At 44.5% G+C, this 21,550-nt stretch overlaps 1 protein-coding gene across 1 annotated transcript; it reads left to right on the top strand.

The window, feature by feature from the left end:
* Positions 1-2,119: 2,119 nt before the first annotated feature.
* On the top strand, positions 2,120-3,586 carry LOC102722873 (benzyl alcohol O-benzoyltransferase-like). The gene is made up of 2 exons (XM_006657521.2): positions 2,120-2,554; positions 2,666-3,586. Exons 1-2 carry the CDS (start codon positions 2,132-2,134, stop codon positions 3,584-3,586), a joined length of 1,344 nt encoding a protein of 447 aa, XP_006657584.2. The 5' UTR covers positions 2,120-2,131.
* The last annotated feature ends 17,964 nt before the right edge of the window (positions 3,587-21,550 follow it).

The raw sequence follows: 21,550 nt of genomic DNA, 5'->3' as shown, positions 1-21,550 counted from the left end.
ATTTGCAGTTCTCGATTAGGTTAGGACAGTCCACATGTACATGATATGTATAATATCCTTGATGCTCCGAGACAACCTTTATGACTTCCACGGACAAAACAAAAAAGGTGAGGTGATTAAAAGTTTGACCAATCTTAATTTAAAATATTAAACACTTACAAAAACTCGATCCGTCCTAGGAAAGGCAATGGATCGGGTTTGGTACGGGTAGAGAAACTACCCGCCCATCAACTTGAAGGCTGTGGGTAGAATTCCCTACCTGTACCAATGTCCATTGGTAAAATCTAATACCCGTACCCGTCGGATACTGGGCGAGTACCGGGTACCTGTCGGGTCTATCATTTCACATGTCAAAAGCACATCAAAATAATCATTCCAACATATACAACAGACTAAATATACTGCTTATAATACAATATTGCATCACACACGAAAAGTTCAGCAAATACAATATATTGCTCATAATAAAATATTCCAATAAATACAACAAACTAATCATAGCGATAGTAACAATACATGACACATTATCTGATGTTCAGATTCAACCATTCAATATTGCATCACACATCAAAAGTTTGACATAGGTTATATCAAAGTTTTTTCTAAAAGTGAGTACATCATAAATATTATTACATGAATAACATAATAAGTTTTTGGACAAAATTCAATATGTGGCATGTTCGGGTACCCGACGGGTTACCCGCAGGTGCGAAAAAAATACACGTACCTGTACCCGCGTCGATTCGGGTCGGGTACTACCCACGGGTAAAAAATCATATCGTACCCGTCCCCATCGGGTACCTGGTACCCGTACCCAAATTGCCATCCCTAATCCGTCCGATAGAATTTTTAGAGGTGCAACCTTCTATCCTCAAGCATTTTAGATATTTACACGGATATTAAAAAATACTATCTCTATTCAATAATATAATGACATATGGATCATGAATCTACAAAAGCTTATGTTGAGATTCATCGTATCCTCGTAATCCTTATATCTGGATGGAAATCGCATTCCTTATATGCTTCTATTCCTCGTTATTATTCGAGTTTCAATTCAGACCACCCTTAAATATATCTTTTCACTGGAATATATAAATTTATTATTGCTACCGTTTAAACATCTTTTCTAGCCATACATAACCTCCCATTTGCCAAATATATGAACCGTACACAAATGAAACCACCGATTTAGACAAGCTGATGTGTACTGCAAATTGCTTGGGTGGTTCAAACCATTTACCCGGTCTAAAGTGGTAGGTTTAGCGGTGGTATAAAATAAAACTCAGTAATAAAATATGAACCAATGTTAATGATATGTCATCGTTAGAAAATATATAGATTAGTTAATTTATAATATGAATATGCACTAATAGTTCTATATTTGCTGTAAATTCATAATATACAGATGGACCTACTTGTATACCATGTTTTCGAAATTTTATTCCAATAATGAAATTTTTGATAGTTTCTAGCATTCTGGTAACATCAATATATGTATTTTTCTTATCAATTTTTAATTCTGCTTTGAAGAATAAGGCCGTGTTCGGCACTGAGAGATAAGGTTAATTACCCGGTGCGAAAAACATAGTAATAGTTTAGTATATAATTAATTAATTATTAATTATATAAACATAAACTAGATTAATATGATTTTTTAAAGCAAATTTCCAATAGAAAATTTTCGTAAAAAATATACCGGTTAACAGTTTGGGAAAAGTGCGTACGAAAAATAAGGAAATTTGGATAAGTAGCCAAACAGGGCGCAAGTATGGTTGTAGAAATGATTTCTACTACTTCCGTTCCAAAATCCATAACATGATCACTTTTACCACTATAACTTAACTTATCCCAAAATAAATTCATATCTGAATGACCATTGTACTGGAGTTTGTGAATGTAAGTAATATTTGTATTTGAAAATAAACAAAATATTGACTAGTTGCATTGAGATTTGATAAAATCGAGAATGTTATAGTCTCTTTTCTTACATTGCTATATGCGTGATGAGCATAGAATAAAATTATTTTGGACAGTTCTCATCCCTAAAATTTTAGCATCTTTATATAAAGCACACACGGCAGACAGAAAACCAAGCAAGAACATATACTACGTTGCAAGCAACCCATCCATGGCGCTGTCGTTCCCCGTGAGGCGGCGCGCGCCGGAGCTCATTGCCCCCGCCGCGCCGACGCCCCGCGAGACGAAGCGCCTCTCCGACTTGGACGATCAGGAGACACTGCGGTGGCAGGTCCCCACCGTCTTCGTCTACCGTGCCGGGCGAGCTGACCCCGTGGACACCATTCGCCGGGCGCTCGCCGCGGCGCTGGTGCCGTACTACCCGTTCGCTGGGCGGCTCAGGGAGGTTGAAGACCGTAAGCTCGTCGTCGACTGCACCGGCGAGGGCGTTCTGTTCATCGAGGCCGATGCTGACCTCCTCGTTGCCGACCTCGAGGCCGCCGGGCTAAGGGCGCCGTTCCCGTGCATGGATCAGCTTCTCTTCGACGTGGAGGGCTCTGCCGGCGTGCTCGGCACGCCATTGCTGCTGATCCAGGTAAGCAAGCTTCACCGTATCAGCTCATCCATGCAGCGACAGTGGTGGCAGGCATGCCGCAGCATGCCCGCGTGCGTTGACTTGACCTCGATCTTGTGAAACCATGGCCAGGTGACCCGTCTCCTATGCGGAGGATTCGTCCTCGGGATACGCCTCAACCACGTCATGTGTGACGCGTCGGGTATCGTGCAGTTCATGGACGCCGTCGCCGACCTCGCACGCGGTGGCTGTGAACCGGCCGTCTCGTCGGTGTGGTGCCGTGAGCTCCTCGATGCGCGCAAGCCTCCCAAGCCGGAGTTCCGGCTCCCCGAGTACGACGACGTCGCCGTGACCCCGGCGCCGGCAGTGGCCCTCGGAGACATGCTCATGCGCACCTTCTCTTTCAGCGCCGCCGATGTCGCCGCGCTCAAGGGTGCTCTCCCGCCGCACCTCCGTGGCCGCGGCAACCGCGCGACGACCTTTGAGGTGCTTGCGGCGTTCATCTGGCGCGCACGCTCCAAGGCGCTCGAGATCCCCGCCGGCGAGGACGCCCGGTTGGCGATCATCGTCAGCATCAAGAAGAACGGCGAGCTTCGCCTGCCCCGTGGCTACTACGGGAACGCAGGCGTGCCGTTGTCGGTGACGACGCCCGCCGAGGCCCTGCGCCGCAGCTCGCTCGGCGACGTCGTCGAGCTGTTGCGTGAGGCGAAGAAGACGATGACCACCGAGTACGTCCGGTCAGTGGCAGACACGCTGGTGCTGCGTGGGCGGCCGCCTCTGGCCATGGCGAACCTGTTGTTGCTCTCCGACGTCCGGCTCGTCGGCTTCCACCGTGTGGACTTTGGGTGGGGCGAGCCGGTGTATGGCGGGCCGTCGCACGCGTGGTTCGGGGTGAGCTACATGATCGCCGTCAAGAACAGCACAGGGGAGCATGCTGTGGCCGTGCCAGTCGTGCTGCCCAGGGCGGCCATGGAGCGGTTCACGTCGGAGATGGAAACGCTGCGAAATTCTCAGCGTGCACACTTCCGGAGTTTACAAACTAGCCGTATTTAGTTGTTGCACCCAAATATCCTTGGGGCTTGCCTGCATCGACCGGTCAAATCCAAAGTTCTAGTTGTCACTGATATGCCCTATAGGTAATAATAAAGATGATTGTATCATATATTGTATTTATATATTATTATGCATAGCTATATTTACATAAGTATTGTTTTGTCACTGATATGCTCTATAGGTAATCATAGGAATGGTTGTACCACATACTATATTTATATATTTATATATTTATCACGTATTGTTCTTTGGAATAAATAACTAATTATTGATTAATGAATATGTGATTTGTTTATGAGACTTTTTAGATGTGGTACCACCTGAGCGGCAGGACACCGCGTGCTAGGCCTCTCAGGCTCTCAGCTCTACGTGCTGCTCTATGTCAGTAGAGCTGCTCTATACACCCTGAGTTTCTATTCTAAGTCTAAATCACTAAAGAAATTATCTTATAATAATTGGCTTAATTAACTCAGGAAAAATCCATCAAAAGAATTAATTTAATTAAATTTAACTTCACCAGAATATTCTAAAATATCTTGGAACAGAGAAATTATTAACAAAATTTGAATTTGAATTGCAGAGGATAAAATTTTTCTCTATAAATCAAATTAAAATTTGACAAGGTGAGCTTTTTCCTCCTTTTTCTTTTTCCCTTTTACTTTCTTTCTTTCATTCTTTCTTTTGATTTGGGCCGCAACCCAAATCTCTCTCTCCCTGGCCTACTCTCCCTCTTCTTTCTCTCCCTCTGGGCCGGCCTGCCGCTCTCGGCCCAGCTCCCCCTCTCCTTCCCGTGTGCTCCCACACCTCCTCCGCGCGCCGCTGCTGAATCTGCCACCGCCAACTGCTGCCGAGTCATGCATGGCATGGACACCAACAACCCCCGCCATATAACCCCCTCGGAGACGCCGCCGCCACCTTCCTCCCGTTTGCTGTGCACCGTCGGTGCCGATCTCGCCGCTCGCCACCGATCGTCATCGCCGATTGCCATCACCGTCCCTGCCTCCTCATCGCCGACTCGCCGTTGCCCTCGACGCCATCTCCTTTATTGTCGTCTAGGCATCGCGCCACCATCACCGCCACCTCCTCCGGCCGAGTCGTGCCGTCGTGCCGCTCCTACCCTTCCCCTGTTTTCTCTCCCTGGTCGGTGGGGCCCACCGCAAGCCAGCATCCTCTCTCCCTCTCAGCAGGCCCACAAGGGCCCACAAGCCAGTGTCCCCGCCGCCTCCCTCTCACTCTTCCCCCTCGGGCCCATGGGTCAGCCAGCGGGCCTCCCCCTCTCTCCTTTGGGCTGAGGACCACCTGTCAGTCCTCTCCTCTCACTGTCAGGTGGCTCCCACCTGTTGGCGTCGACCCTTCCCTATGCTGACGTCATCCGCCTCATTTATTGCACATTAAATCTATGTAGGACTTTTCTGTTTAGTTAACAATTGCAGAAAACTTCTAAAATTCATAACTAATTCATCTAGTCTCTGTTTAGTCCATTAAAATTTCATTATATCCATAAAAATGCCTAGAATCCATAAAAATATAATATTGTGCTGTTTGAGAAGAGTTTAAGTCTGTTTTATTTATTTTTGTGCTTTGTCGTTTAGATTCAGAGCCCGTCGACGCGCCGATTTACTTCGAAGTCATCGCAGAGGTATCTCAAGGGACATAACAAGGCAAGTGGCATTCATCTTGATCATATTTCTCCTATTTCTTTTATAAAGTTCTCGCTTTATTTATTCAGACTTGCAATATTTATTCAAGTTATTTATTGTATTTATTTCCTGGGCTTGACCTATTATGATGTCATTATTTATCTAATTTATTTTATACCGGGGTAATTAATGTAGAGTTAGGCCTAGGCCATGCTTAGCTTTGCTTAGAACAAGTAGCACACAACCGAGGAGGCTATTGAGTTCTGTGTCGATTACATGTCTGATGTTGATCCTATCGGAGTTCCAGTGTCTCGTCATAAGGGAAGGTTGTTAGGTGTTGACACAATAGGCAGAAAATGAATTGTTCCCTATCAAGCTTTGTATGCGCATGATCATTTTGTTGTTCTGTAACATATGGATGAAGTGACCCCATACTTTAATGAGCATTTAGTGAAAATCCAACAGGAGAATATGGGTCGATCAGATATGTGGATCAATAGAGAACATAGTACCCACTTCAATAAATGGTTCAAGAATTGTATCACACGATCGATCGATGGTGAAAGTGAGATAGTACAAAGGTCGGCAAGGGGCACATGTTGGGTTGGGATGTGGACACATGAGAAGGGTACGATATCAATGGTTACACATTTTACTCCGTCGGACAAGATGAGAAAAGCACAATGCAAAACAGTGGACTCTGTATAGATGCATATTATGATCAAGCTGGATTGAATACATACTATGGCCGCATTGAGCAAATATGAGAACTGAACTACATTAACTTGAAAATCATTTTGTTTCATTTCAGTTGGGTGAATATCCGCATTGGTGTCAAAGTAGACAAGGAAAGATTCACGTTAGTCGATCTGGCCAAGGTTGGATACGCTGATGAACCATTCGTCCTAGCAAAGCAGGTTGAACGAATTTTCTACATAAAAGACCCCGCAAACAAGGAGCTTCATGTGGTTAGGGATGGCAAGCGAAAAATTGTTGGGGTTGACAACGTCGTTGATGAAGAAGAATACAACAAGAACCTTCATGTCAAACCTCAGATAAACCTTGACGATGATCCCCTAGATGATGTTGCATATGCTTGTTCAGACCATTCAGAAGGCATGTCCTTGTAAATGAACTCTTTGTGTAATGTAATTTGCAAATCGATATAAGTAATGATGTGTGTTGTATCGATCGGTGCCTTAATGATATGATTTTTACAAATTAATACAATTTTAAACTATATGTGAGAAAGCCATTTGTCAATTATATGAATTTTACAAATTAATACCAATTTTTATTTGGGAAGTATTTTAATGACGCGTATTTTTTGGCCGACCTCATCTCTGACAGGCGTAGAAGTAAAGCCCGTTAGAGATGTAGTCATCTTTGACGGGCTTTAGTACAATGCCCGTTTCTGATGATTGTCATTCGTATCGGGCTTGATAGTACACTGCGTCACTAATAACATTCATAAGTGACGGGCTTTACTAATTCACCTGATAGAGATGTGTTAACCTAGGGTTATCCCCAGATCTAGATCTGTTTTTCTTCATGCACTCGCTCTCTCTCTCGACCATGCTGCCGCTAGTACCACCGAGCCCTACCCAAGCACGCCACTGTCCCCGAAGTTGCCGGTGATTTGAGCCATAGGCTGGCTCCACCCTCGCCATCCCCGAGCCTAATGTCGCTCCCTGAGATGACTCCATCCCCAAGGAGCCCGCCATCCAAGACCACCGATACCTCGAGGCCATCGTCCCCGAGCCTGTGTCACCCCGACCACGCTATCGCTGACTGTCACCGCCGTCCTCGAGCCCCGAGGGTGCCGAGCCCTGAGCCCGTGTCGCCCCGACCGCGTCCACCAGCCGTCCTGAGCATGCCGACGTCTAAGTTCGCATCTTCAGCCATAAAATGATTTAAATGTGTTAGCACGGTTAGATGTTTAAATGTGATGATTTGATGATTCCATGAATTGTGTTAGCATGATTTGATGTTTAAATGTAATGATTTGTTGGTACTTAATTTGATGCATATATGTGACTTGTATGTGACTTTGATGATTCAATTTTTTTATATAGCATAGTATGCATATATGTTTTAGCTAGATATTTGAGAGGTGCTTTTTTTTTATGTATGTGATGAATTGCACTTTTTTAGCTAGATAAAGAATTTTATATGTCACTTGTGCATGGATTTTCCTATATACATTTACATATGTGAGAGTGCAAATATATATGTGATTTGATGATGTGGTGATCAATCGAGGTTTTTGGTCCGGGTTTAGCTAATTTTTTCTAGTCTCCTGAGATGTGTAACACATTTGGTCACCGCCATCATGCGGTTTGACGGGCACGTCTTAGGCTGAAGTTGACTATCATGCTAAGCCCGAACAAAAAAATCTTAAGTTCAAGACATAAAAATTTTCATTAGATTGCATTGTACTCTTGATTTAATTCATCCTAACTTTACCGCAGGTGGACCTAATTGCTTAGAGACCATCCTCCCAATCTACATGCTCACAAAGACGCGACAATGACATCCTCACTAAAGCGTTGGGAATCGAAGAACACCGTGGACGGACAAGGGGCATTGGTGCCACCGTTCCATGGAAGTTCGTGTTTCCCGAATACGTGTGACAGTACAAGAAGCACAAGTTTTCAAATGCACATAAAGATGCACGCCTTAAGGAACAACTTCAGGAGGAGATTAGAAACAAGCTCAGAGAAGAGTTTGATGAGAAGATCTTACAAGTGGAGGCTCAGGTGGAGGCACGCTTAAGGGAAATCGAGCCCACTCCCGCTCCCATACTAGGAATGAGCCCCACGCAGAGCCGTAGCAGGTACGCATCAACTGAGGCGGTGGTAGAACAACCACCTCCCCCCAAGACGGTGGACCACATAACGGTGAAACCAACACAAAATTCTTACGTTGTCTTAGCACTACAATGCATTATAACATATTCTAAGAACACGTACGAATCTATTGTAGGAATCCACATCATGCACTCATGTCATTAAGGTGAAACAAGCATTCACAATTCCTATCGCAGACGGTCGTGCGTTCAAGCCTACACTGGAGACCCGAGTGCATGGAGGGCAGCTCCTAGCTGCGCATGCCAAAGTTCAAGTGGATTTAGTGAAGTCTGATTGGGTTGGCTTCTCTCTCCCGCACCCACCAAATAACGAGATTCTGACCCTTTGATCTGCACGTGGGAGCTTCATTCAATGGCCAAAGGACAACATTCAAATCAATATAACTCCTAGGCCAGCTCCATGTACTCGTCCATGTATCTGCCCCTGCCACTGTTGAAGATACTCAATTGTACTATGATACTGATTTTGGTGCCGACAGTATGGAGGTTGATAGTGTGGCACACCTCCCCCTGCGTGCCAAGAAGCTCAAGCGGGCGAAATATTCTCCACCCCAAGTTGATACATGCAAAAAATCATTTGGAAGGGGGAAGGGAAGGGACAAGGTGCAAGAGACACCTCTGGCTCCAAAGAAGCATGTCGTTGGTCCGGGACGATGTGTTAGCGAAGATGGGCGCTGCATACAAGGAGTTGCACGGGTACTACATGGAGAAATCCAACGCAAGGAGGAAAAATAGATAGACCTCCATGACAGGACAACACGATAGACAACCATTCCTCGGGCTTGGAGCATTCATCGCCGTAGACTTTAGAGATTTGTGGGACCTCTACAAGGTGTGGTCGATCGACACCAACCACCTTAAGTGCTACTCATTGTAAGTATTGTTACGTATGAGTTATGGTAACAATTATCTATATATTACGCTTACCCGGATTGTTGTCCTGCTTGTAGGTTAACTTGGAAGCATGTCCCTCGTCATGCACCCGATGTTGCCATGCTCGATCAGCTGTCGTCAATGAGACACCAATGAAGAATGATTGAGCCAACATGGTAGAATATATCAAGAACTGTTTATGGTCCCGTCAAGACAATGACTTCATTATGTGTGCCTACAATCAACAGTAAGCGTGAACCCTACCTAGAATCAAATGGATGACGCGTATAGCGTTAATACTTAACATGCAATTTATTAATGGCGCATAGCGTTAATACTTAACATATACGATTGGTTGGCGATCGAAGGTGCCTTGAATGACGCCTGGGACAAATACGTGGCAAAAGGCGGAAGCCATAAGGAATGACATCCCACACTCGGTCACAAGAAAGACTTCCCAATACGTCAACACGTTGGTGGCCAATGTGGGTTCCACGTCTGCCGTAACATGAGGAGCATCGTAGACAAGGTGGCATTGCTCGAACTTGAGATGTGTGCTTCGGTTGATTATTATATACATAGGATGACAACTTTATAAGCATGTAGACTAACTTGGCGCCTCACATGTAGGATAAACTTTCAAAGATGCTGGATAACAACTTTGATATCATTCGAGAGGGGATAGCACGGTTCATAGTTGATAATATCTTGTCACCTGTAGGAATGTTTAGAGTTAAGTGATAGCTAGCTCGTCTCTGATTGCTTGACAGTTTGCAATGCTTGCGGTAAACATTTGATGGTGTAAATATTCTTTGTAGTACAATTCTGAACAATGTTCTGTATATATTTGCATTTGCATTTCTAGTTAATTACATATAAAGTTGTTTCAATTTATAACTCAACTTTGCAGGTTTTGATGCATGTTGGCGATTTGGATGGCAGAAATGAATGTGAATGAAATATATATGTGAATTAATTGGTCTGTGCATGTATAAATATAATATATGCATGTAATATTTTGTGACTTTCCTTTGCTTTTATGGAATATATAAATGGACTCAATCTATGTATATGTGAATGTCTATATGTAATGGATGCTGGAAATGGGGTTGCTGGAAATGGGACTATACATATATGCTTATGTCATTTTCGCAGCGGGCACCACTAGCAAAGGCCTAAGTCTAGCCAAAAAACAAATTTTATTTTTTTCGCTAACATACTAATCATTGACTGGCACTGTCGATGATTTGGGTGTCGGCAATATATATGAAGTGGCTAGCGAGGGGTAAAGATCGATGGTTAGGATGAAGACACATGGTTACCCAGGTTCAGGCTCTCGACTAGCGACATAATACCCTACTCTTGCTTGACGATTGTATTGGATTGTGGATAGATCAACTAGAAGATAGCCAATCTGAATATGCCGTATGTCTGGCTGTCTCCATGAGGGGAGCCCCTACCCCCCTATATAGTGGGGAATATGGCTTACAAATAGAGTCATAATCTGATAAGAATAAGATCTATCCTAATTCAGTTACAACTCGGATCCGGTACGTGCGGCATGCAATCCGATAGTTACCAAACTCCAGTTGATACCATACAGATATAATCTCCTTCCTATTCAGTACCCCTACGACTGTATGTATACATGTAGTCTACGGATACCCCTAGTACAGGTATTCCACAGAAGCCCCCTATCATCAGGCGTTTCTTCGTACAGTATGCTTGACATTATCCGAGTGCTTCCTGGGCGCTCCCCGAGTGCTTCCCGAGTGATCTCGAGTACTTCCTGAGTGATTGTAGAGGCTATGGATGGCTTCGAATGGAAGAAAGGAATAGGTGATGCACCTATTAGATGTAGCCCCCGACTGTATGCTTAAATGCGTAACAATTAAACATAGACTGTATGCTTAAATGCGTAACAATTAAACATAGAGTCTTTTCGAGACTGTATAAAAAAGGCTTAGGTGCATCTCGGCTTAGGTGCATCTCCGGTGTAGCCCCAACTCTAAGCTTAAATGCGTAACAATCAAACATAGAGTGTTCTATGGACTGTTAGCCAATAGATGTTTTTCGATGTTTTCGAGTTTTCCGACTCAAGCAACACTGTTCTGAGTACTTCCGAACCCGAGTGGTACCCAGCTCTAGTTGCTCTCTCCAAGCGATTTAAACCCGAGTGGTTTGGAGATGTTTTTTGTGTCGTGTCGCCCCAGACATGTAATTTATAATTACACTGTGCCTGTAGGGTAGGTTATGTAGTACTGCATAACCGTTACAGCCGAGCAGTTAGTACCGAGTATATTCGGGTTTACTCAATGTTTAGGCACAGGCTGAAAACCGCAATTAAGTGCCATGGGCGATATCAAATAGTGCCTATGTAAAAACAGTTATAGCCCCATTATATGGGCGCACCGTTGATTATCGATATGTGAGAAATCATAAATTTTATGTCACCGTTTGGGCGAACCATAAACTCGCAACGTTCTCGTTGACATGGTATCAGCTATGCCTGCACCAAGTTTTACGCATCAGTCCGCTAGGCCCACGGGGGGACATAGTAACACTTAGTCGATTTTGGAGATTTGGAGCCGTTGAACTGTTTTAGTTCATTAATTTTGGAGATTTGGTGCGATAGAGCACTCGTGGCGCAATGGCCGATATCGAGGCCAGACTTAAAGTAGTCGAGGCTACTCGGGACCGGTTTGCTTCTGCATCCTTTGGTGATCTTTGGGTCGTTCGAGACTATAGTGACTAGCTTTAGCTCCACGTTAGCCAATGAGAGACTTAAAGAGGTACCCAGGCGTGTGACTGAGGAGGTGAAGGACATGGCGATGAAAGCGGCTTGCCAAGCCTTCGCCACAATGAAGTCCCTTTATCCCCGGGTAGTCTTTTTAGCCCCCATCAAAGGTTTTGCAACCGATTGCGATTCGAAGAAAGTGTTGGCGCTAACGGAAGAGGCTAAAGCCAGTGCCGACTCCATAGTTCGAGTCAAGCCCTTGACCTGCAAAATAGGAAATATAGCCATTAGTAGTAACCTGCCTTTTGTAAGACCTTTATTTGTCTGTAATGTAAATTGTTTTGCTATTGTTTTAAGTCTTTATTCTGATTTAGATCTCGCAATCTGAAATGAGCTGTGTAAACTTGTGTTGTGTACCCATCCCAATAGCCCTCAAGTAGATTTAGCTAGCGCGGAGTGTAGCGTATTACTCGGTTTGGTACGGTAAGTAGGGCGTAGCCGCAAAGTTTGTTTAGCTTTATTTAGATATTGGTCTCGTGATCGAAAAAGAGCTTTTAAACAATAGACTTTTAAAGGAACCACATGACATGATACGTTGTAGTCGCCCGACTGGCTTGCTGAGGGTAAAAACCACGCGGCGTGGGCTGTCGAAGGATGGAGAAAGAGGAAACTTTTACAGAAAATGTACTAAGTATGAAAATGACTTAGCTGCTCGATATTCCATAAGTCACCACTTGATGGCGATGATGATGGTCGACATACGGATGCGATCACAATTTGGTGGTGACGATCCTGATGTCGAAGAGAGACGTGGTCGACATGGTAAATAGATTACCACTCAGCGACGATAAATTTGATGCATCCAACACGGTGGCGGTGCAAGCATTCGGGTGTGGTGATGGGATCACCACTTGGCGTCGATGAAGTTGATGCATCCGGCGGTGACGAAGTTGATGAAGAACCTACAGCCTTCTGTTGGAAACTAGGGTCTTCGATGACCACTCGTTTCGTCTTGACCACTCGACGGACTTCAATCATGCTTGGTGTTAATTTGTTTGCTAGTAGTCTTTTACTGTTGTATGTTTCTTAGTTGTGAGATGAGTTGGCTTCGCGGCGTGTGCCCATCCTGACAGCCCCCGGGCGGACTTAGCCAGCGTGGAGCGTAGCATTGTTTACACGGTACGGTACAGTAAGTAGGGTGTAGCCACAAAGTCGTATAACCACATCCAGACGTCGATCCAGTGAACAGATGAAGAGCTCATGAGCAGTAGATTTGATTTTCCTAATTCTTGTCGTTCGAGTTGTCGTGCCGGTTGGAACGAGATGCAGAGACTGCATCTGCCGATGCGGCATAGGAGTTAGCCATGTCAAAGAGATTCTTGACGGTAGTTGGCTCTTTGCGAGTGAATTTCACAATGAATGGCTCATCTGTCATGCCTTTGCAAAAGGCGGCGATGATTACGTCATCCTTGACCTCGGGGATAGAATTGCGAACCTCAGAGAACCGTTTGATATAAGCCCGAATAGATTCGTTCTTCTTCTGTTGGACCTGGTATAGGTCGTATTTGGGCCGTGGCCTATCGTAAGTGCCCTGGAAGTTGGCTATGAACCGATTACGGAGTTTTGCCCAGGAGTCAATAGACTGTTTGGGGAGCCCCAACAAGCAGTGTCCAGTCGAATCATCTAAAGCGACCGGTAGATAGTTGGCCATTGCCTTAGTGTCGCCGCCGGCTGCTCGGATAGCCATGCTGTACACCGTTAGCCATGCCTTGGGATCGTTAGAGCCGTCATACTTCTTGATGCCAGTTGGCTTGAAACCAATTGGCCAAGTGAGCTGACTCAAGTTTTTAGTGAAGGTCGATACACAGTCAGTCACGTCGGTGTCAGAGCTCTCGGGTGACCGAAGCCTAGACCCCCGACTATAGCTGCAATATTCGCGGTCCTGACAACGACCGTCCTTGCGAGCTTGGCGTTGGCGTTTGATCTTTTGGCGGTGGTTGAAGCTATCTTCCTGGTAGACACGCTTCTTCTCAGCCTTAAGGTCATGGCGTTGTTTATCCAGTCGACAGATTTCGTCATTGAGGCAGCGTTGCTTGCTGGCTATGTCTTTCCTCTACTCAGGGTCGGGAGATGCTCGGCGCGATCTGTTATCAGTCGGTGGCCAAGATCCGGATGGTCGTTTGGAAACGTTCGATATAGATCGGGGTGACCTAGACAACTGAGCCTCCGACCGTACCAGTGGTGTTCCCCAGTTGCACTGCAACGAGTGTTGGATTGCAGCTCTTGTTACCATTGCCTTGATCTTGTTGATGGTTTCAACCACCGGTGGATTTTGTTGAGGTAGCTGCTAAATGACGTCGCTAAGTAGATAGCACCAGGTCCCGCTGCTCGTCAGTGATGTTTTCCCAAGTGACGAGGAGTATGTTGTCCGTGTTGATGTCCTTCGCGGCCATCGCTCTTGTCTGGGCTTGGTGAACGCTTGACTGGCTTGTGGTTGAATTGGGTTCTTGACATGGTCCCACCGGGCGTGCCAAAAATGTGTTGACGCTGAAAATAACAATCAACGGTCACATACGTAGGCTAGGGAATCAACCTTAAACCACTGCAGTGCAGGACCTAATTCTTAGAAATACTAGGCGTGCCAGTCAGTTTGATCCTGTAACTGACAAGATATAGCATAGAAAACAGTTAACCCCATAATCGCTATCGGCCGAACAGCCGATATGGTCCCAGGACCCTAGCTTATAGACTAGATGATCGGCTTTACAAGAATTTCATGATAGTAAGCATAAACATGCCCAATCGGCTGGATCGGAAGCAGGATGAACACTAAATAGACCAACTAGCTAATTAATCTCAAAAGATCGGACCCAACGGAGATAGTCTTAAGATTAACCAGCCGATCGGACTGCTTCAGCACTTATCGCATGTAAAATTAACTGTCGATACATGATTAAGTGCGGAATTAGACATAAACTAACCTGCCATACTAATTACCAGCATGAAATAACAATAACTAACAGCATGCGTTCTCATACTAGATCTAGAAGATCGAACCTAATCGAGACAATACAGATCTAAGCATAACCACACATAAGATCAATTAATTATTATAACCTGTGAATAATCAGATAACAGACCAGCGTGATGTATCAACCAATTCATTAAACTCAGTCGATCAGACATCCTTCTATGAGCAGATCACACCAAATATACATAGATCAGACCTAACCGAGACAGTATGTAATCTAATGCGATATAATCATAGAAGTATGAAGATCAACGAGCGTAATAAACCAGTCAACAGATTACTGAGGATAATGCAGGCTAAAACTCCAGCGATAAGCCCTCGCAAGTATTCGATCTAATCTGACAACACGGATCTAACTAACCCGATTGATCGGAACAAACCAAGATAGAATCAGCCTAACCAGAACCGTGCCCGCAGATCAAACAAAGAAACTCACGAGGACTTGATCGAGAACTAAAACCACTTCAAGCTAGAATAGATTAAAGCAATAATAGAACTCAGCCCGCCGATCAACTAGGCAGGAGATCGGACTTAACCGAGATAGTTCTTTTCTAGCTGATCGACGGGTTTTGACGAGCAGGAACTTACATTGCGAAGCTGACAAAGCCCGCGCTGAGAGCTCAAGCAAGTCGAAGGTTTGAGGCGATGCGCCAAATTGGATTGATCTGAAAATATCTTACAAGGACCTCGGGTACTTATATTTATAGTCCCGGATTTTAACTAACCTAACTAGATAATAATCCATTACTAACTAACTTACAGAGTTCGGACTCTAATTAGATATAAGAATCCCAACCGAAATATAAGAGAAAACCTAATTAACCTACATGGACACGCAATTAAAACCGAATCTATCTCTAAGCTGTGACCCCAATCGGACTCCACCTCTTGTCCGATTCAGACTCTATCGGCTGCAACTCTGATGTTTCCAGATTCCTGCCGCCAGCTGATTCGCCCCTTCTTGTCCGATTCGGTCTTTAACCGTGTTTTGATGCATAACGACTATTTGCCAAAATCTGGCGTTAACAGTCATTGAGGTAGGATTGCTTGCTGGCTATGTCTTTCCTCGACTCAGGGTCGGGAGATGCTTGGCGCGATCTGTTATCAATCGGTGGCCAAGATCCGGACGGTCGTTTGGACACGTTCGATCTAGATCGGGGTGACCTAGACGACTGAAACTCCGACCGTACCGGTGGTGTTCCCGAGTTGCGCTGCAACGAGTGTTGGATTGTAGCTGTTGTTACCATTGCCTTGATCTTGTTCATGGTTTCAACCACCGGTAGATCTTGTTGAGGTAGCTGCTAAATGGCGTCGCTAAGTAGATAGCACCAGGTCCCGCTGCTCGTCAGCGATGTTTTCCCATGTGACGGGGAGTATGTTGTCCACGCTGACGTCCTTCGTGGCCATCGCTCTTGTCTGGGCTTGGTGAACGCTTGACTGGCTCGTGGTTGAATTGGGTTCTTGACATGGTCCCACCGGGCGTGCCAAAAATGTGTTGACGCTGAAAATAACAATCAACGGTCACACACGTAGGCCTGGGAATCAACCTTAAACCACTCCAGTGCAGGACCTAATTCTTAGAAATACTGGGCGTGCCAGTCAGTTTGATCCTATAACTGACAAGATATAAGAAAACAGTTAACCCCGAAATCGCTATCGGCCAAACAGACGATACGGTCCTAGGACCCTAGCTGATAGATTAGACGATCGGCTTTATAGGAATTTCATGATAGAAAGCATAAACATGCCCAATCGGCTGGATCGGAAGCAGGATAAACACTAAATAGACCAACCAGCTAATTAATCTCAAAAGATCAGACCCAACCGAGATAGTCTTAAGATTAATCAGTCGATCGGACTGCTTCAGCACTTATCGCACGTAAAATTAACTGCCGATACAAGATTAAGTGCGAAATTAGACATAAACTAACCTGCCATACTAATTACCAACATGAAATAACAATAACTAACAGCATGCGTTCTCATACTAGATCTAGAAGATCGAACCTAATCAAGATAGTACAGATCTAAGCATAACCACACATAAGATCAATTAATTATTATAACCTGTGAATAATCATAAAAAAAGACCAGCGTGATCTGTCAACCAATTCATTAAACTCAGTCGATCAGACAACCTTCTATGAGCAGATCACACCAAATATAGATAGATCAGACCTAACCAAGACAGTATGTAATCTAATGCGATATAATCATAGAAGTATGAAGATCAACGAGCGTAATAAACCAGTCAACAGATTACTGAGGATAATGCGGGCTAAAACTCCAGCGATAAGCCCTTGCAAGTATTCAATCTAATCTGACAACACGGATCTAATCAACCCGATTGATCGGACCAAACCAAGACAGAATCAGGCTAACCAGAACCGTGCCCGCAGATCAAACAGAAAAACTCGCGAGGACTTGATCGAGAACTAAAACCACTTCAAGCTAAAATAGATTAAAGCAATAATAGAACTCAGCCCACCGATCAACTAGGCAGGAGATCGGACTTAACCGAGATAGTCCTTTTCTAGCTGATCGACGGGTTTTGACGAGCAGGAACTTACATTGCGAAGCTGACAAAGCCCGCGCTGAGAGCTCAAGCAAGTCAAAGGTTTGAGGTGATGCGCCAAATTGGATTGATATGAAAATATCTTACAAGGACCTCGGGTACTTATATTTATAGCCCCGGATATTAACTAACCTAACCAGATAATAATCCGTTACTAACTAACTTACAGAGTTCGGACTCTAATTAGATATAAGAATCCCAACCGAAATCTAAGATAAAACCTAATTAACCTACATGGACACGCAATTAAAACCGAATCTATCTCTAAGCTGTGACCCCAATTGGACTCCACCTCATGTCCGATTCAGACTCTATCGGCTGCAACTCTGCTGCTTCCAGATTCCTGCCTCTAGCTGATTCGCGCCTTCTTGTCCGATTCGGTCTTTAACCGTGTTTTGATCCATAATGACTATTTGCCAAAATCTAGCGTTAACAGTCATTGAGGCAGTGTTTCTTGCTGGCTATGTCTTTCCTCTTTTTGATCCATAATGACTATTTGCCAAAATCTAGCGTTAACAGTCATTGAGGCAGTGTTGCTTGCTGGCTATGTCTTTCCTCTACTCAGGGTCGAGAGATGCTCGGCGCGATCTGTTATCAGTCGGTGGCCAAGATTCGGACGGTCATTTGGAAACGTTCGATCTAGATTGGAGTGACCTTGACGACTGAGCCTCTGACCGTACCGGTGGTTTCCTGAGTTGCGCTGCAACGAGTGTTGGATCATAGCTGTTGTTACCATTGCGTTGATCTTGTTGATGGTTTCAACCACCAGTAGATCTTGTTGAGATAGCTGTTGAATAACATCGCTAAGTAGATTCACCGCCGCTTGGATGTTTTGTTGATGGGTCTTCAAGACTGCATGGCCTTCAACCTATGTGTGGAGTAGATCGCGCTGCACTTTGTACGGCTGGCTCCTTAGTTGTTCGTGAGATTGATTCTCACATTGGCGTCTGGCTTCTTCTTCAAGTTGATGCCATTCGTATTCATACTATTGTTCTTCGATTAGCTTGGCTGCTCGTTCCTTTTGGCACTTCTTCTCAGCCTCATTCGTTGTTGCCCGAGTGAGGGTGAAGACCTCTCTGGGGGGAACGAAGCCTCTTGAGCTGCTGTAGGTGTCTGATGCGGCAACTTGAGTAGTCGGCTTTGCATTGACCTCGATCCCGAGCGGCAAAGGTGCTGACTCAGGAGACTGCAGCTCGGTGTGGTGAGATCTAGATTAGATCTCATCTTGAAACAGCGCCGAGTTGTTTGGTTCAAAGCGGCACACCTCCTTCTCAAGCTCAGATGAATCTGAACATGTGTAGGAGAGCGCACCACCTTGATCGGCGAGGAATTTGATACCGCCAAACTTGAAGGTTGACCACGGGACAAACTTTGTCTTCATGATCTTCGAGTTTGGGTCCATTGATCTCGTCGAAGACCTCGGAGTAGCTTCCTTTACCTGGTGCGCCCAACTATTGACGATTTGGATGTCGCCAATATATATGGTGTGGCTAGCGAGACGTAAAGATCGATGGTTAGGATGAAGACATAGGGTTACCTAGGTTAAGGCTCTCGATTAGCGAGATAATACCCTACTCGTGCTTGGTGATTGTATTGGATTGTGGGCAGATCAACTGGAAGATAGCCGATCTGAATATGCCGTCTGTCTGGCCTCCCCATGAGGGGTGCCCCCATCCCCCTTATATAGTGGGGGATAGGAATTACATATAGAATCCTAATCTGATAAGACTAAGATCTATCCTAATTCGGTTACAACTCGGATCCGGTACATACGGCATGCAATCCGACAGTTACCAAACTCCGGTTGATACCATACAGATACAATCTCCTTTCTATTTGGTACCCCTACGACTGTATGTATACATGTAGTCTACGGATACCCCTAATACAGGTATTCCACAATGGCCATACATCACAACAACATTGCAAAAGTCCTCATCACTACATAACACATAAATGAGAAAAGTAGATTGAGTCTTTGACCCCGGCATGTGTCTTGATCATGATAAGTCGTCCTTCTGGGACCGTGTCAATGAACAAGTCCATGATACTTTCGTTCTTGATGATATCGACGATCCCAGGGAATAAGGTAGGGGTGTGGCTTGGATGAACTCCACACTCCTGGGCCAGCTTGTTAACAAGCTTGACCTTCTCCTCACGGACCAACCTAGGACGGTGTAGAGTGGCATGGGCTCGGTGCAGAACAACGACGGGCTTAGTGTGGAGCAGCGGTGGGCCCGGGGAGGGATCGGTGATGCACTGGCATGGTTGGAGAGGAGGCGGCGTGCTCAAGGAGGGCTCGATGAGGCACCAACATTGTCGAGGAGAAGGCGGCGCTGGTCGGTAGGGCGGCCTTGGGGTCGACGGGGGAGGAGGTAGCGGCGTGGAGGACCTGGCACCGTCGAGGAGTAGGCGGGGCGGCAATGTGATTGGCAGAGAGATAGTGATAGTGAGAGTGAGAGAGATACATATCTGGATTTGGGAAGTTAGTAACCCTAGGTAAACCCATCGCTATCGGGCATGTTCGTAAAGCTCGTCACGGATAAGTGTCTTCTGTGACGGACGCTAGTACTACGATGGGTATGAATCATCGGCAATGACCGCTAAACATATCTTAATCAGGCCTTATTTGGAGCCCGTCACCGATGACACTTAATTGGGTCTAAAGTTGTGCCCGTCACACATAAGTGTCATCGGTGACGGGCTATAGCTATATGCACCTCGATTATGTCTATACGAGTATATCTACGACGGTGTTAATTTAAGCCCGATCGAGATGACCTGTTATTGACAGCTCACGAAGCTCAGTCATATGAGGGGCTGTCACATATGAGAGTATCTGCACTAGCATGACTTTCCTCATCCTAGCTGAGATTATTTTTAAAAATTCTGCATTGAGATGCAGTGCCGACATGAAAAACAAAATTTCCCCGGAACAAAAGAAATACAATATATAGGACATCCTTTTCTCTGACAATGAACAGTTGGTCGACTTTTTTTCAGGAGGAAAGCAACTGTGCTGATTGTTGGAAACCATGTGACAACTAGCAAGCTCACATGGTCACACGTTCGTAGACTAGCCTCGTCCATAATTTTCTCTAAAAAAGGACTCTTCAATAGTCATTGATTAATCGAACAATTTGCAATTCTCAATTAAGACAATCAACATGTACAAAGTGTATATAAGATCCTTGATGCTCCGAGACAACCTTTATAACTTCAACGGACAAAATCATAGGCGGATCCAATGGATGGTCCACCAAAAAATAGTTAGTTCAGATAGTCAAGTAGTTATATACTGCCTTCCGTAAAAAAAAAATACTCCGTCGACACTTGACTTATCTGAGGGTATCCAACTACCTAAGGGGTGTTTAGTTAGTGAAATGAAAATTTTGCATGTCACATCAGACGTTTGACCGGATGTCGAAAGAGTTTTAAGACACGAATGAAAAAACGAATTTCACGGCTGACGTGGAAACCACGAGACGAATCTTTTGAGCCTAGTTAGTCCATCATTAGCGCATGTGGGTTACTGTAGCACTTATAGCTAATCACATACTAATTAGGCTCAAAAGATTCGTCTCACGATTTCTCACAAAACTGTGCAATTAGTTTTTCGTTTTATCTATGTTTAATACTCTATTTAGGTGTCTAAAGTTTCAATGTGCTATTTTTGAGTGAAAATTTTTGGGAACTAAACAGCCCCTTAGTTCATATAGATGGGACTTGTATAGATGAACTTTTGCTATTTTAATTTCTACAATATATAAATATATAAGGTAAGACCCATAAATCACATCTAATAGTCCTAACTCTCTCACAAATTACAAGAGAGAAGAAGAGAGAAGAGAGAGTAGAAAGATAATATATTTAATTTATATGATAGCTTAAAGTAGTTCATTCTATTTCGTTCTCTAGTACCGTAGTCCCTCTATTTCTAAATATTCGATGTCATTTATTCTTTTATACACGTTTAACTATTCGTTTTATTTATTTTTTAAAAAATATGTAAAGCTATATATATACGTAAACGTTTATTTAACAATAAACGAAATGATATAAAAATAATTAACAACTATATAAATTTTTTTAATAAGACGACTAATTAAACGTATATAAAAAATCAACCGCATTAAATATTTAGTAACGGACGAAGCAGTCCATACGATGGATCCGGGGGAATAGGGTTAGGGAAATTGGCAGAAGCAGCGACAAACGACGGGCGATGGCAATCAGCAA

Source organism: Oryza brachyantha, chromosome 7 (assembly GCF_000231095.2).
Source record: "Oryza brachyantha chromosome 7, ObraRS2, whole genome shotgun sequence".
In the NCBI taxonomy this organism is placed as follows: Eukaryota; Viridiplantae; Streptophyta; class Magnoliopsida; order Poales; family Poaceae; genus Oryza; species Oryza brachyantha.
Note: the sequence above shows the minus strand (reverse complement) of the source record. Positions and strands in the feature narration are given on the sequence as shown.